We start from the raw sequence: 12,362 nt of genomic DNA on the forward strand, positions 1-12,362 counted from the left end.
TAATATAATATTTTATATCAATTTTAATAATGTAATATATTGTATATACATATAATATTGATAATAATCTTATGTTATACAATATAATACTAATAGTAATGCCATATAATAATATTAATTATATATTACATATTATATAATAGTATAGTGGTATAGTTCAATATAGTAATGTATAATGCTAATATTGTGTTATGCTAATAATATAATATATTGTATGTACATACAGCTGCTCTGAGTCCCCTTCGGGGTGAGAAGGGTGGGATATAAATGTAGTAAATAAATGCAGTAAATAAATAATTAATTTTTGACTTAGGCTTGGCCAAAGTCTGCCATGACTTGAAGGCACACAACAACAACAACAACAACAATCCTAATTAACTTGACTATCTCATTGGCCAGTAGCAGGCCCACACTTTCCATTGAAATCCTAATAGGTTTATGTTGGTTTAAATTGTTTTCATTTTTAAATATTGTATTATTTCGTTGTTGTTGTTGTTGTTGCACTACAAATAAGACATGTGCAGTATGCATAGGAATTTGTTTGTATTTTTTTTAAATGATAATTCGGCCCCTCAACAGTCTGAAGGATTGTGGACCGGCCCTTTGCTTAAAAAGTTTGGGGACCCCTGCTATAGGCAGTCCCCAAGTTACAAAAGACTCATAGTTAAGAATAGGGGGAGGAAACAGGAAGAGAGAGAAATCTACCTCTAAGAAGGGAAATTCACTCCTGAAATGGTTGTTATCCAGGGGCGGCTGAACCGGTAAGCAAAGTACACATATGTGGAAGGCGCCAATCCCCTGGGGGCGCTATTGAGGCGCCCGGTTCAGTCCCCAAAGAGAGAGAGAGGGGCAGGTAAACAAAAGTTCTAGGAAACAGCAACGCACCCCGGGTTTCCCTAGACCGGGCCTTTGCCGGAGGGAGGAAACTCTTCCTTCCAGTAAAGGCCCGGCACTTTGGAGAAATCTCTATGGCTCTCTTCTTCCATTATCACTGCATTTGGGGGGGGGGGGGGGGGGTGCCAAAATACGGTTTGCTTATCAGAGTAATTTACGCCGCGCAGCAGCAGTTGGATGGAGTCAGAGGAATGGAGAACGAAGAGACACCCAGAGACTTTGGTAAAACTATATACAAAGTTTTACTGTACAAGACAAACAAGCTTGCAGACAATGGACACAGGACTTGACTTCTCAGCAGACAGCAGAAACGGAACAGATGTGATCAGTAATGCATACACACTTGTGTCTGGACACTCCCCAGTTCCAGCCACACATCAAGGTCAACACAGCTTCTCAGTAATTAAGTCTTTCCAGACTATAGTACACTCTGGATGATGCAATCAGTATGCAATACTGACAAGACACACATTTCATTTAAACACTACCAATACACAAATCCCACATTAACATTGCTTACACTTGAAAATTGCCTAGGGCTGGCCCTGTTGTTATCACAGGGAAAATGGGTCTCCTTTGAAGCTGTAACTCCAATCCTTGCTCCAAAATCCAATTACTGAAGGACTGAAAGTAAGGTGGAATCTCACAGACAGCAAAAGAAACCCCATAAGAGTCTTAACCTTACATACAAATAGAACTTAGGAGCAAACCTACAAAACTGCTCTTTTTCGTAACTTGGGAATTGCCGTTGTTCCGGCTTGTCTGAGCTGCTGTCTTTTCTCAGCTCCTCACCTTTCCGGAGCAGCGTCTCCTTCCCGTAATTGAGGTACTTGTGCAGCCAGTCGATGCAGTCCTCCTCCAGGAAGGTCTTGCGCCCCTGGGTCCAAACGCGGTCCGCCTCCCACTTCCGCTTGGTCACCTGGGCCTTGGGGTTGGAGGCCGTCCAGGTGAGGGTCTCCTTGTCCAGGCTGAGGAAGTCCCTCCCGTCGTAGCCGAACTGGGAGAGGCCCCCTTTGCGGCCGTCCGCACTCACTTCGCAGCCGTGCATCCACTGCCAGGTGTGATGCCCTGGAGGAACGACAAAACCATTGTGATGAATAGAAGGAAGGGGCTGCAGAAGTCATCCAGTCCAGTCCACTTCCACATGCCTTCCCCAAGAGATAGCCATCAAAGCTCCATCCAAAGATCAACGAGTTCTCAAAGGAAGTTCTCCTGAATATTCACATAAAGCCTTTATCTGAACATTCAGGAGAACTTCTCATTTAACTAATTTACGACACCATAAAAAAAACCTTCCAGCAGTGTGCGGAACAATGAGGAAGTACTTCATCAAGGACTCGGGGTCACAAGTGGACGGTAAAGCGGCAGCTCCCCCTGTGGCCAGAATCGAGCATACCGTCATGAAGCCGGAAGCTGGAAAATGTTAAATTGTCTCTGACTATATATGTTGTATGTCTAATGGCACTGAATGTTTGCCAGGTATATGTGCATTGTGATCCGCTCTGAGTCCCCTTTGGGGTAAGAAGGGCGAAATATAAATACTATAAATAAAATAAATCCTTTTAGATATTTAAAGCTAGCATATCATTTTTTTTTTCAAATGCTAGAGAATGTGGCCATCATGGGAAACATGAAGCAAGCTTGTTAAAATTGGTGATTGTAACTACTGAGAATTGTCACAATGTTGCAGCAGGAGATTCTTAGAATCTAAAAGGTCTCCTTCTCTGAAGGTTTCTAAGCAGAGGCTGGATGGCTCTCTGCTGGGAGGGCTTGAATTGTCAATTCATCAAGATCCAAAAACAAGAGTTCGCAAACAGCAGTTAAGAGCGTGCAGTTCCAGAAACGTTGCCCCCAGCAAATTGCTAGTTCAGCTCCCAGCTCTTTTATGCCACTTTCCTGAATGGTCTCACCCGTTGGACCTCCTTTGGGCCAACTAATTAGCCCTCATCAGCTGAATGACATTGGTCCCTAACTGTAGCCGAGCTGGGATGCTTAACTCGTGCTCTTTCTCTGGGATCTCTGTTACCAGGTGAGCGTATAGCAGAAGCAGTAGCGTCCAGTTAACACCATGTGCAAAAGACTTAGACCAGGCAGAGGAACTTAAAAGAACAAAGGAACTTTACTCTTGCTTGTTGAGTTGAAATTAAATAAACAGTTCTGCAATCATACAATGTCCATGTAGTTGCATAATATCAATAACTAATCAATCAGCATCAATATATATACAGCATAGCATATTCAAAATAGCTACTTGACCGTAGATAGAGAGAGACTGACTTTCCTGTGCTCTCTCTTGAAGCTCAAGACATTCTCAGCCACCTGCCATCAAACAGATACATTGTTTTAGGCGTGGCTTTGCCTCTGCAAAGCTGAGCTCTTTTGCAGAGTTCCCTTTGCAAACCAACTTTGCAAGGATTTCTTTACACACACACACATATACACATTAGCATTTTGGCGCAATAATCTCCTGATCCTGCTGTAACCCTTCCTCTTTACTACCCTGAAGCTCCCGAATCAATCCTGCAGAGAAAATTTCTTCAGGGTCAAGCTATTGCTGCAATTCTTCTGTTGACTCAGATGCCTTCATCTTCAGCACAAACCCTGACAACCACCCACATTGGAAGCAATGCATTCTACTGTCCAAACAGTTCTTACCATCATGAAGTTCTTTACAATATTTAGATAGAACGCCAAAAGTAACTCTCCCCAGGCCCTTGATGCAGGGCGAGGTGATTTGCAGACCCCGCTACCCATGCTTCCACTCACCGCGACTGTGGTTGAAGCGGGTCCAGAGACTGACTCGGAAGTAGAGCTCCCAGCTCCGGGAGAGTTGTGTCTGCCAGTCCCAGTATTGGGCATCGTGCTCCTCCATTTTCCGGATCCAGGAGGACCGCGGCAGATCCCTCCGCGTTTCGCTGTCATAGCGGACGAACTGCTCGTCATCCAGGTAGCCTACGATGCTGAAGTGGGGCAGCCCCCCGCCGGGCTCAGAGACCCCCGTGAAGAAATAGTGCAAACGATGGCTCCGACCAGAATGAGCTGGAGCGGGAGAAAAAGAAGAGGGCAGGCTTAGCAGGAACAACGCAAGAATCACAACCGTAATCAGACTGGGTGTTCATGGGCAATCTAATGGCCCGAATGCTACGTTCCTTAGGAAAGGTCAGTCTCTTAGCTCTTGATAGGCAGAGTTTGCAGGGATGAAAGAGACGGGGCTTTCTCAGTGACTGCCCCGAGTCTATGAAGCCCACTACAGCTTAGTTCTGAATGACCACCTCTATGAGCTTCCCAGGCCCAAGACGATCAGGGCACAGCCTTATCCCAGCCCCGTCACCTTTAAAGGGATATGCAGGGGGAAGAAAGAGATGGAGCCTTCTCAATGGACTCCTCAATCAATCAATCTTTATTATGGTCCAAATACCCCATTTGCTCAGCAAGGAAAGTGCACAGCAGATTCGAAAACTGAAAACATCACTTAACAACAGGATGAGTGCAATGCTAAATGTATAAGGGTAAAAACACTGCAAATACAAGGGTTGCATGAAAAGTAATGCCTCCACCTTCATTACTTGGATTTGGATGGGAATATTTTAATAAATCAAAAGCAGAAATAATCCTTAGAGTGTGCTCTTTAACTACCACTATTCACTTTTCCACATCATCACCAGACAATTGGATACATTTCTGCCAATGATGAACAAGCTTTCTGAAGCCGTCACAGAAGAAGTCGACACTCTGTTTCCGCAACCAGCATCTCACAGGACCCATCGTGCACAGATCTCCCGATAGACAAGCAAAGCAATTATGTGACCCACACGTTCTTGTGAAATGCCGATTAGACTTGAAATTTCTCTCTGAGTGATACACGATCGTCCTGAATCAATCTGTCAACCTTTTGCCTGTGAAACTTGGTGGTTGCTGTCACAGGACGTCCAACTCTTTGTTCGTCATGCAAGTCAGATGTTCCCACCTCAACATCTTTAAACTTACTCGCCCAACGACGCACAGGACTCACATCGACACAATCACCACAAACAGCTTGCGTTCTCTGATGGATCTCCTGTGGGGTGACACCTTCTGCTGTCAAGAATTCAATGACTGCACGTTGCTTAAGTCGCATGGACTGACTGTCTGCGCAGGGTTCCATACTTCGCAATTTAACAACACAACCGTTCAATGCTAAGGCTTCCCGCCAAATGGAACCGTCTGCGCAGGGTTCCATACTTCACATTTTAGCAACCCAACCATTCAATGCTAAGGCTTCCTGTCAAACTGAACTGTAGAGGAGAGTCTCCTGAACAAGCCAGTACCTGCCGCAAACCAGGACTGCCATCTGCTGAGGAGTTACGAAGGTGGGGGCATTACTTTTCATTCAACCCCTGTACAAGGCAGAAGTGAAGGTACCATCACCAGGGGCTTGGAGGGAAGGGGCAGTGTTTGTTTCCCTTGCTGCCCCTGGCTCAGCTCCTGAGGACTCACTCCTGGCAGAACTGAGTCCCTGACTCTGCAAAGCCAGGAAGCAACACCTGCTGCTCAGAGGCTGGAGCATAAAAAGGACATCGCCTGCAGGGCCTCAGGCAAAGCAAGAAGTGAAGGTACCATCACCAGGGGCTTGGAGGGAAGGGGCAGTGTTTGTTTCCCTTGCTGCCCCTGGCTCAGCTCCTGGGGACTCACTCCTGGCAGAACTGTGTCCCTGACTCTGCAAAGCCAGGAAGCAACACCTGCTGCTCAGAGGCTGGAGCATAAAAAGGATGTCACCTGCAGGGCCTCAGGCAAAGCAAGAAGTGAAGGTACCATCACCAGGGGCTTGGAGGGAAGGGGCAGTGTTTGTTTCCCTTGCTGCCCCTGGCTCAGCTCCTGGGGACTCACTCCTGGCAGAACTGTGTCCCTGACTCTGCAAAGCCAGGAAGCAACACCTGCTGCTCAGAGGCTGGAGCATAAAAAGGACATCGCCTGCAGGGCCTCAGGCAAAGCAAGAAGTGAAGGTACCATCACCAGGGGCTTGGAGGGAAGGGGCAGTGTTTGTTTCCCTTGCTGCCCCTGGCTCAGCTCCTGGGGACTCACTCCTGGCAGAACTGTGTCCCTGACTCTGCAAAGCCAGGAAGCAACACCTGCTGCTCAGAGGCTGGAGCATAAAAAGGACATCGCCTGCAGGGCCTCAGGCAAAGCAAGAAGTGAAGGTACCATCACCAGGGGCTTGGAGGGAAGGGGCAGTGTTTGTTTCCCTTGCTGCCCCTGGCTCAGCTCCTGAGGACTCACTCCTGGCAGAACTGAGTCCCTGACTCTGCAAAGCCAGGAAGCAACACCTGCTGCTCAGAGGCTGGAGCATAAAAAGGACATCGCCTGCAGGGCCTCAGGCAAAGCAAGAAGTGAAGGTACCATCACCAGGGGCTTGGAGGGAAGGGGCAGTGTTTGTTTCCCTTGCTGCCCCTGGCTCAGCTCCTGGGGACTCACTCCTGGCAGAACTGTGTCCCTGACTCTGCAAAGCCAGGAAGCAACACCTGCTGCTCAGAGGCTGGAGCATAAAAAGGATGTCACCTGCAGGGCCTCAGGCAAAGCAAGAAGTGAAGGTACCATCACCAGGGGCTTGGAGGGAAGGGGCAGTGTTTGTTTCCCTTGCTGCCCCTGGCTCAGCTCCTGGGGACTCACTCCTGGCAGAACTGAGTCCCTGACTCTGCAAAGCCAGGAAGCAACACCTGCTGCTCAGAGGCTGGAGCATAAAAAGGACATCGCCTGCAGGGCCTCAGGCAAAGCAAGAAGTGAAGGTACCATCACCAGGGGCTTGGAGGGAAGGGGCAGTGTTTGTTTCCCTTGCTGCCCCTGGCTCAGCTCCTGGGGACTCACTCCTGGCAGAACTGTGTCCCTGACTCTGCAAAGCCAGGAAGCAACACCTGCTGCTCAGAGGCTGGAGCATAAAAAGGATGTCACCTGCAGGGCCTCAGGCAAAGCAAGAAGTGAAGGTACCATCACCAGGGGCTTGGAGGGAAGGGGCAGTGTTTGTTTCCCTTGCTGCCCCTGGCTCAGCTCCTGGGGACTCACTCCTGGCAGAACTGAGTCCCTGACTCTGCAAAGCCAGGAAGCAACACCTGCTGCTCAGAGGCTGGAGCATAAAAAGGACATCGCCTGCAGGGCCTCAGGCAAAGCAAGAAGTGAAGGTACCATCACCAGGGGCTTGGAGGGAAGGGGCAGTGTTTGTTTCCCTTGCTGCCCCTGGCTCAGCTCCTGGGGACTCACTCCTGGCAGAACTGTGTCCCTGACTCTGCAAAGCCAGGAAGCAACACCTGCTGCTCAGAGGCTGGAGCATAAAAAGGATGTCACCTGCAGGGCCTCAGGCAAAGCAAGAAGTGAAGGTACCATCACCAGGGGCTTGGAGGGAAGGGGCAGTGTTTGTTTCCCTTGCTGCCCCTGGCTCAGCTCCTGGGGACTCACTCCTGGCAGAACTGAGTCCCTGACTCTGCAAAGCCAGGAAGCAACACCTGCTGCTCAGAGGCTGGAGCATAAAAAGGACATCGCCTGCAGGGCCTCAGGCAAAGCAAGAAGTGAAGGTACCATCACCAGGGGCTTGGAGGGAAGGGGCAGTGTTTGTTTCCCTTGCTGCCCCTGGCTCAGCTCCTGGGGACTCACTCCTGGCAGAACTGTGTCCCTGACTCTGCAAAGCCAGGAAGCAACACCTGCTGCTCAGAGGCTGGAGCATAAAAAGGACATCGCCTGCAGGGCCTCAGGCAAAGCAAGAAGTGAAGGTACCATCACCAGGGGCTTGGAGGGAAGGGGCAGTGTTTGTTTCCCTTGCTGCCCCTGGCTCAGCTCCTGGGGACTCTGGCCGCTTGGTGCTGCCAGACTCCATCTTGACCCACCTCCGTTTCAGCATCCTGGGGTCAGCACAGAGATACTGGCATTTTTTCTTCCGGCCATGGTCCTTGACTCACCTGGGCCCTCTCGAGTGAATGCTGGCACTGCGACACCAGTTTTGTCTCATTGCCTGATGGAACATCTGCTCCTTTAAAACTATGTTTTAATGTTTTATTGCATGTATATGTTTTAATTGTTTTATAATTTGATATGTTATATTTATTATTTGTTGTATAATGCGGCATTGAATTTTGCCATAATCTGTAAGCCGCTCTGAGTCCCCTTCGGGGTTGAGAAGAGCGGGGTATAAATATAGAAATATATATATATATATATATATATATATATATATAAGGCAAGTTTCAACGTGGGTCTAATACAGGACCTCAGAGAGAAACTTGGCAACAGCCACGGTCACATAGGGGAAATTGTGACCCTCACATGGAATTGGGCTGATCTACTGGGTAGGTTGCTCAGTAGTAGGTTCATAATACGTAGCCAAGCCTGTTTGTAAAAACTGGACTTCCATCAGAAAATCCCACCCACAACCTCCCCAGCAATGTGCCCCTTAATGATGAGCCTTATCCCAGCCCACAACCTTTGTGGGGATATGAGGTGGGCTGCTCCTCAGCCCCAAAATTCTCTTCATAGGACAAAATCTGGCTACCAGCATTTAAAAACTCCAAAATCATAACAGTAAATACGGAACATCACTCAGAAAACAGGGGAATTCCAGACAGAAAGCAATCAGGACCAGCTGACACCTCCCAACAAAGGATTCCCCAGGCAGGAAGCAGCCAGGCTTTGAAGCTGCAAGGCTATTCAATGCTAATCAAGGTGATTCATTGCAACATCCACACCTGCCTCAAACAGACAAAAGTTCTTTCTCCCACCCTGGAAAGATATATAAACCCCACTTGTCTGGTTTCCAACAGACCTCACAACCTCTGAGGATGCCTGCCACAGATGTGGGCGAAACGTTAGGAGAGAATGTTTCTAGAGCATGGCCATACTGCCTGGAAAACTCACAACAACCCAACTTTTAACCCTATTTTGCTGTGTGCTTAAAACAGTTTCAAAACATTATCATTCAGCAGAGTAGATGCCACCCTGAACTCCCTGCATTCTTCCATAGACAACATTGCATGCAGCTTGCTCCAAGTCTGCTGGATTTTGACCCCACTAAAAGCAACTTTTCCAAGCCTTCCCACTTTTCTGTAAACCTGGCCCATCCCAATCCGGATTAAAACTCACCGGAGCATCCGAAGGGGGAGACTATGGCTCCCAAAAGGAGCGGAAACAGCCCAGAAACAGGACTCATCCAGAGGCTCAGGCAGCCCAGTCAAGACAGAAAACGCGGAAGGGCGCTGATTGGCTGGGGAGGACCCTTTTGAGCCAATAGGATTAGAGCCATTGGACGCGGTGACGTCAGTTGCCAGGCAGACTTGGTCCGGGGATTTCTCAGAAGTCAGGAGGCGGTTGCTCAATTCTGTATTTTCCACATCTGTTTGTTCCTTCCTGTGAATTGTTTTAACTCCTCGCGTGTGACTTACTTTCTTTTGCAATGCAAGTGATGCATGAAAAAAATATTTTTTTTTCCTACAAGAATTGGAAGAACATTCCCCTCCCACCCAGGACAATAGAGAGTTGCAATCAGATTCCTAAACTTATGATTTTAATGTGCTTTGGTCTTGTCTTTAAATATGTGCTGGAACCCCCGGTGGTGCAATGGGTTAAACCCTTGCGCTCACTGAAAGGTTGGCGGTTTGAATCCGGGGAGTGGGGTGAGCTCCCGTCTGTCAGCTCTAGCTCCCCATGCGGGGACATGAGAGAAGCCTCCACAGGATAGTAAAACATCAAACATTCGGGCACAAATATACACACACACACCCCTTTGCAGACGGCCAATTCTCACACACCAGAAGCAATTTGCAGCATCTCAAGTCTCGCCTGACACAAATATATATATATAAGTAATGTAAGTTTGTAGGACTGAGTAAACAACAAAACCACTGAACCAAATCACACCAAATTTGGCCACAATACACCAACACATCCAAGGGATGTCCTTCACTCAGTCCCCCCCCCCCCCAAAAAAAATACAACGGATTGGCCTAGGTAAAACACAACCAGGCACTGAAGCTGCAAGGCTATTCAGTGCAATTTAACCAGACCAACAAAGGATTGGTAGAAGGCAGCCAGGCTTTGAAGCACCGATACTGCTCTGTATTATTGAAGCTGGCCAACTAAATGGTCCCCTAGGTAGCAAGCAGCCAGGCCTTGAAGCAGTGAGGCTATTCATTGCAATTCTAGCAGCCCCAAAAACCGCTCCCCTAGAACGCAAGCACCCAGCCTTCCAAGCAGCATCCCTATTCCATTGTATTCCAGCTCACCAAACAAGGATTCCCATAAGAAGAAAATGGCCAGGCTTTGAGGCTGCAAGGCTATTCACTGCTACTCCACCTGGCCAACAAAGGATTCCCATAAGCCACAGCAACACGTGGCCAGGAACAGCTAGTATATATTACACATACACACACACACACACACACACACACACACACACACATATATATATTAGTTGGGTCCCCAGCATTGCCTGGGTTATTTGAGAAAGTCAATGTTAATGCTCCAAAATACATAAGGTTGGGAGTGAACTACAGCTCACATCATGCCAGGTTTGTTACCAGGTGAGAGTATAGCGGAACCAGTAGCGTCCAGGTAACACCATGTGCAAAAGACTCAGACCAGGCAGAGGAATTTAAAAGAACAAAGGAAACTTTACTCTTGCTTGTTGAGTTGAAATATAAAACAGTTCTGCAATCGTACAATGTCCATGTAGTTGCATAAGATCAATAACCAATCAATCAGCATCAATATATACAGCATAGCATATTCGAAACTACTACTTGACCGTAGCTAGAGAGCCCTGTCTTTTTCTGTGCTCTCTCTTGAAGCCCAAATTCCCAACTGACAAACTCAGCCACCTGCCATCAAACAGATACATTGTTTTAGGCATGGCCTTGCCTCTGCAAAGCTGAGCTCTTTTGCAGCGTTCCCTTTGCAAACCACCTTTGCAAGGATTTCTTTACACACACACACATGCACATTAGCATTTTGGCGCAATAAGGTTAACCCCCTGAAACTCCATCAGTGGTTAAAGTTTGTCATGTTGGTCAAGTTTGCTCTCTAGATGCATCATGGGTGAGGTTCAGTGTGCTCTCTGGCTGTAGGGTGAACTACAGCTCCCATCATGGTGGGTCAATCCCTTCAAACCCCTCCAGTAGGTTCAGTTGGTCATGGGGGTTCTGGTGCCAGGTTGGGTCCTGTTCTATTGTCGGTGAGGGCCCTGGTGTCTCTGGATGTAGATGAACTACAACTCCCAGAAATGAAAGTCACTTCCCCCCCCTCCCCCCCGAGCCCTCCAGTGGGTTCAGTCTGTCATGGGGGTTCTGTGTGCCAAGTTAGGTCCAGGTCCATCTTTGCTGGGGTTCAGAGTTCTATTTGATTGCAGGTGAACTGTAAATCCCAGTACCTACAACTCCCAAATGTCAAGGGCAAATCCCTCTAAACCTCTCTAGTGTTTTTCATTGCACATGGGGGTTCTGTGTGCCAAATGTGGTCCAGGCCCACTGTCGGTGGGGGTCACAGTGATGTATCTTGATGCAGAGTGAACTACAACTTCCATCCTGTGGAGTCAGTCCCCCAAACCAAAGGGGCCGGGCTGTGGAGCAGCTGGCTAGTAACCAGCTGCTATAAATCACTACTGACCGAGAGGTCATGAGTTCGAAGCCCGGGTCGGGTTAAGCCTCCGACCATTAAATAGCCCGGCTTGCTGTTGACCTATGCAGCCCCGAAAGACAGTTGCACCTGTCAATTAGGGAAATTTAGGGATGCTTTATGCGGGAGGCTAATTTACAACACCATAAAACTGCCAGCAAAACACGAGGAAAGGAATGAGGAAGTACAGCCACTTCTGGACGGTGAAGCAACAGCTCCCCCTGTGGCCAGAATCGTGAAGCTGGAAAAATGTTAAAAATGCCTCTGAGTCTGTCTAATGTATGTTGTTTGTCTGTTGGCATTGAATGTTTGCCATATATGTGTTCATTGTAATCCGTCCTGAGTCCCCTTCGGGGTGAGAAAGAAGGGCGGAATATAAATACTGTAAATAAATAATAAATAAATAAACCAGTACGCTTAGTTGTTCACTTGCTGATCAATCCCGCTCTGTTTGCTGCGTGCCATAGGAAAGTGTAGGAAAGGGTTAAGGGAGAGACAGTGGGCGGGGTCATGCAAATTCCACACCAAGGGGGAGAGAAAGGAACCCTGGGAAGTGTCTTTGGTGGAGGAAAAGGAGCAAATCTAGAATGAACTTATCTCTGCTTGAAATTATTACTATTATTATTACTTATTTCTATCCCGCTTTTCTCCCGTGGGTGGGATTCAAAGCGGCGTACAACATATAAAACTCATACAAATACATCCGACCGCAGTACAAAATCAGATTAAAACATCATCCTAATAAAAAAAAACACCAATTAATATATCAAATAACACAATTTTAAAAACTTGCAGCAAGCATGATTTACAGATATCCATAAGTTCCGGCCACTAAAGTCATT

General features: G+C 47.7%; 1 protein-coding gene across 1 annotated transcript in view; it reads right to left on the minus strand.

Moving 5' to 3' along the window:
* LOC100553015 (uncharacterized) overlaps positions 1–9,119 on the minus strand; it is a 55,069-nt gene extending 45,950 nt beyond the window's left edge. The window contains exons 1-3 of the mRNA XM_003227749.4: positions 8,995–9,119; positions 3,661–3,933; positions 1,687–1,962 (exon numbers count right to left, since the gene is read on the minus strand). Of these exons, the coding sequence (XP_003227797.2) occupies positions 1,687–1,962; positions 3,661–3,933; positions 8,995–9,061 (616 nt within the window). The 5' untranslated portion in view covers positions 9,062–9,119. The remainder of the gene's footprint in view (positions 1–1,686; positions 1,963–3,660; positions 3,934–8,994) is intronic.
* Positions 9,120–12,362: the final 3,243 nt, after the last annotated feature.

The sequence above is a fragment of the Anolis carolinensis genome, chromosome 2 (assembly GCF_035594765.1).
Source record: "Anolis carolinensis isolate JA03-04 chromosome 2, rAnoCar3.1.pri, whole genome shotgun sequence".
NCBI lineage: Eukaryota > Metazoa > Chordata > Lepidosauria > Squamata > Dactyloidae > Anolis > Anolis carolinensis.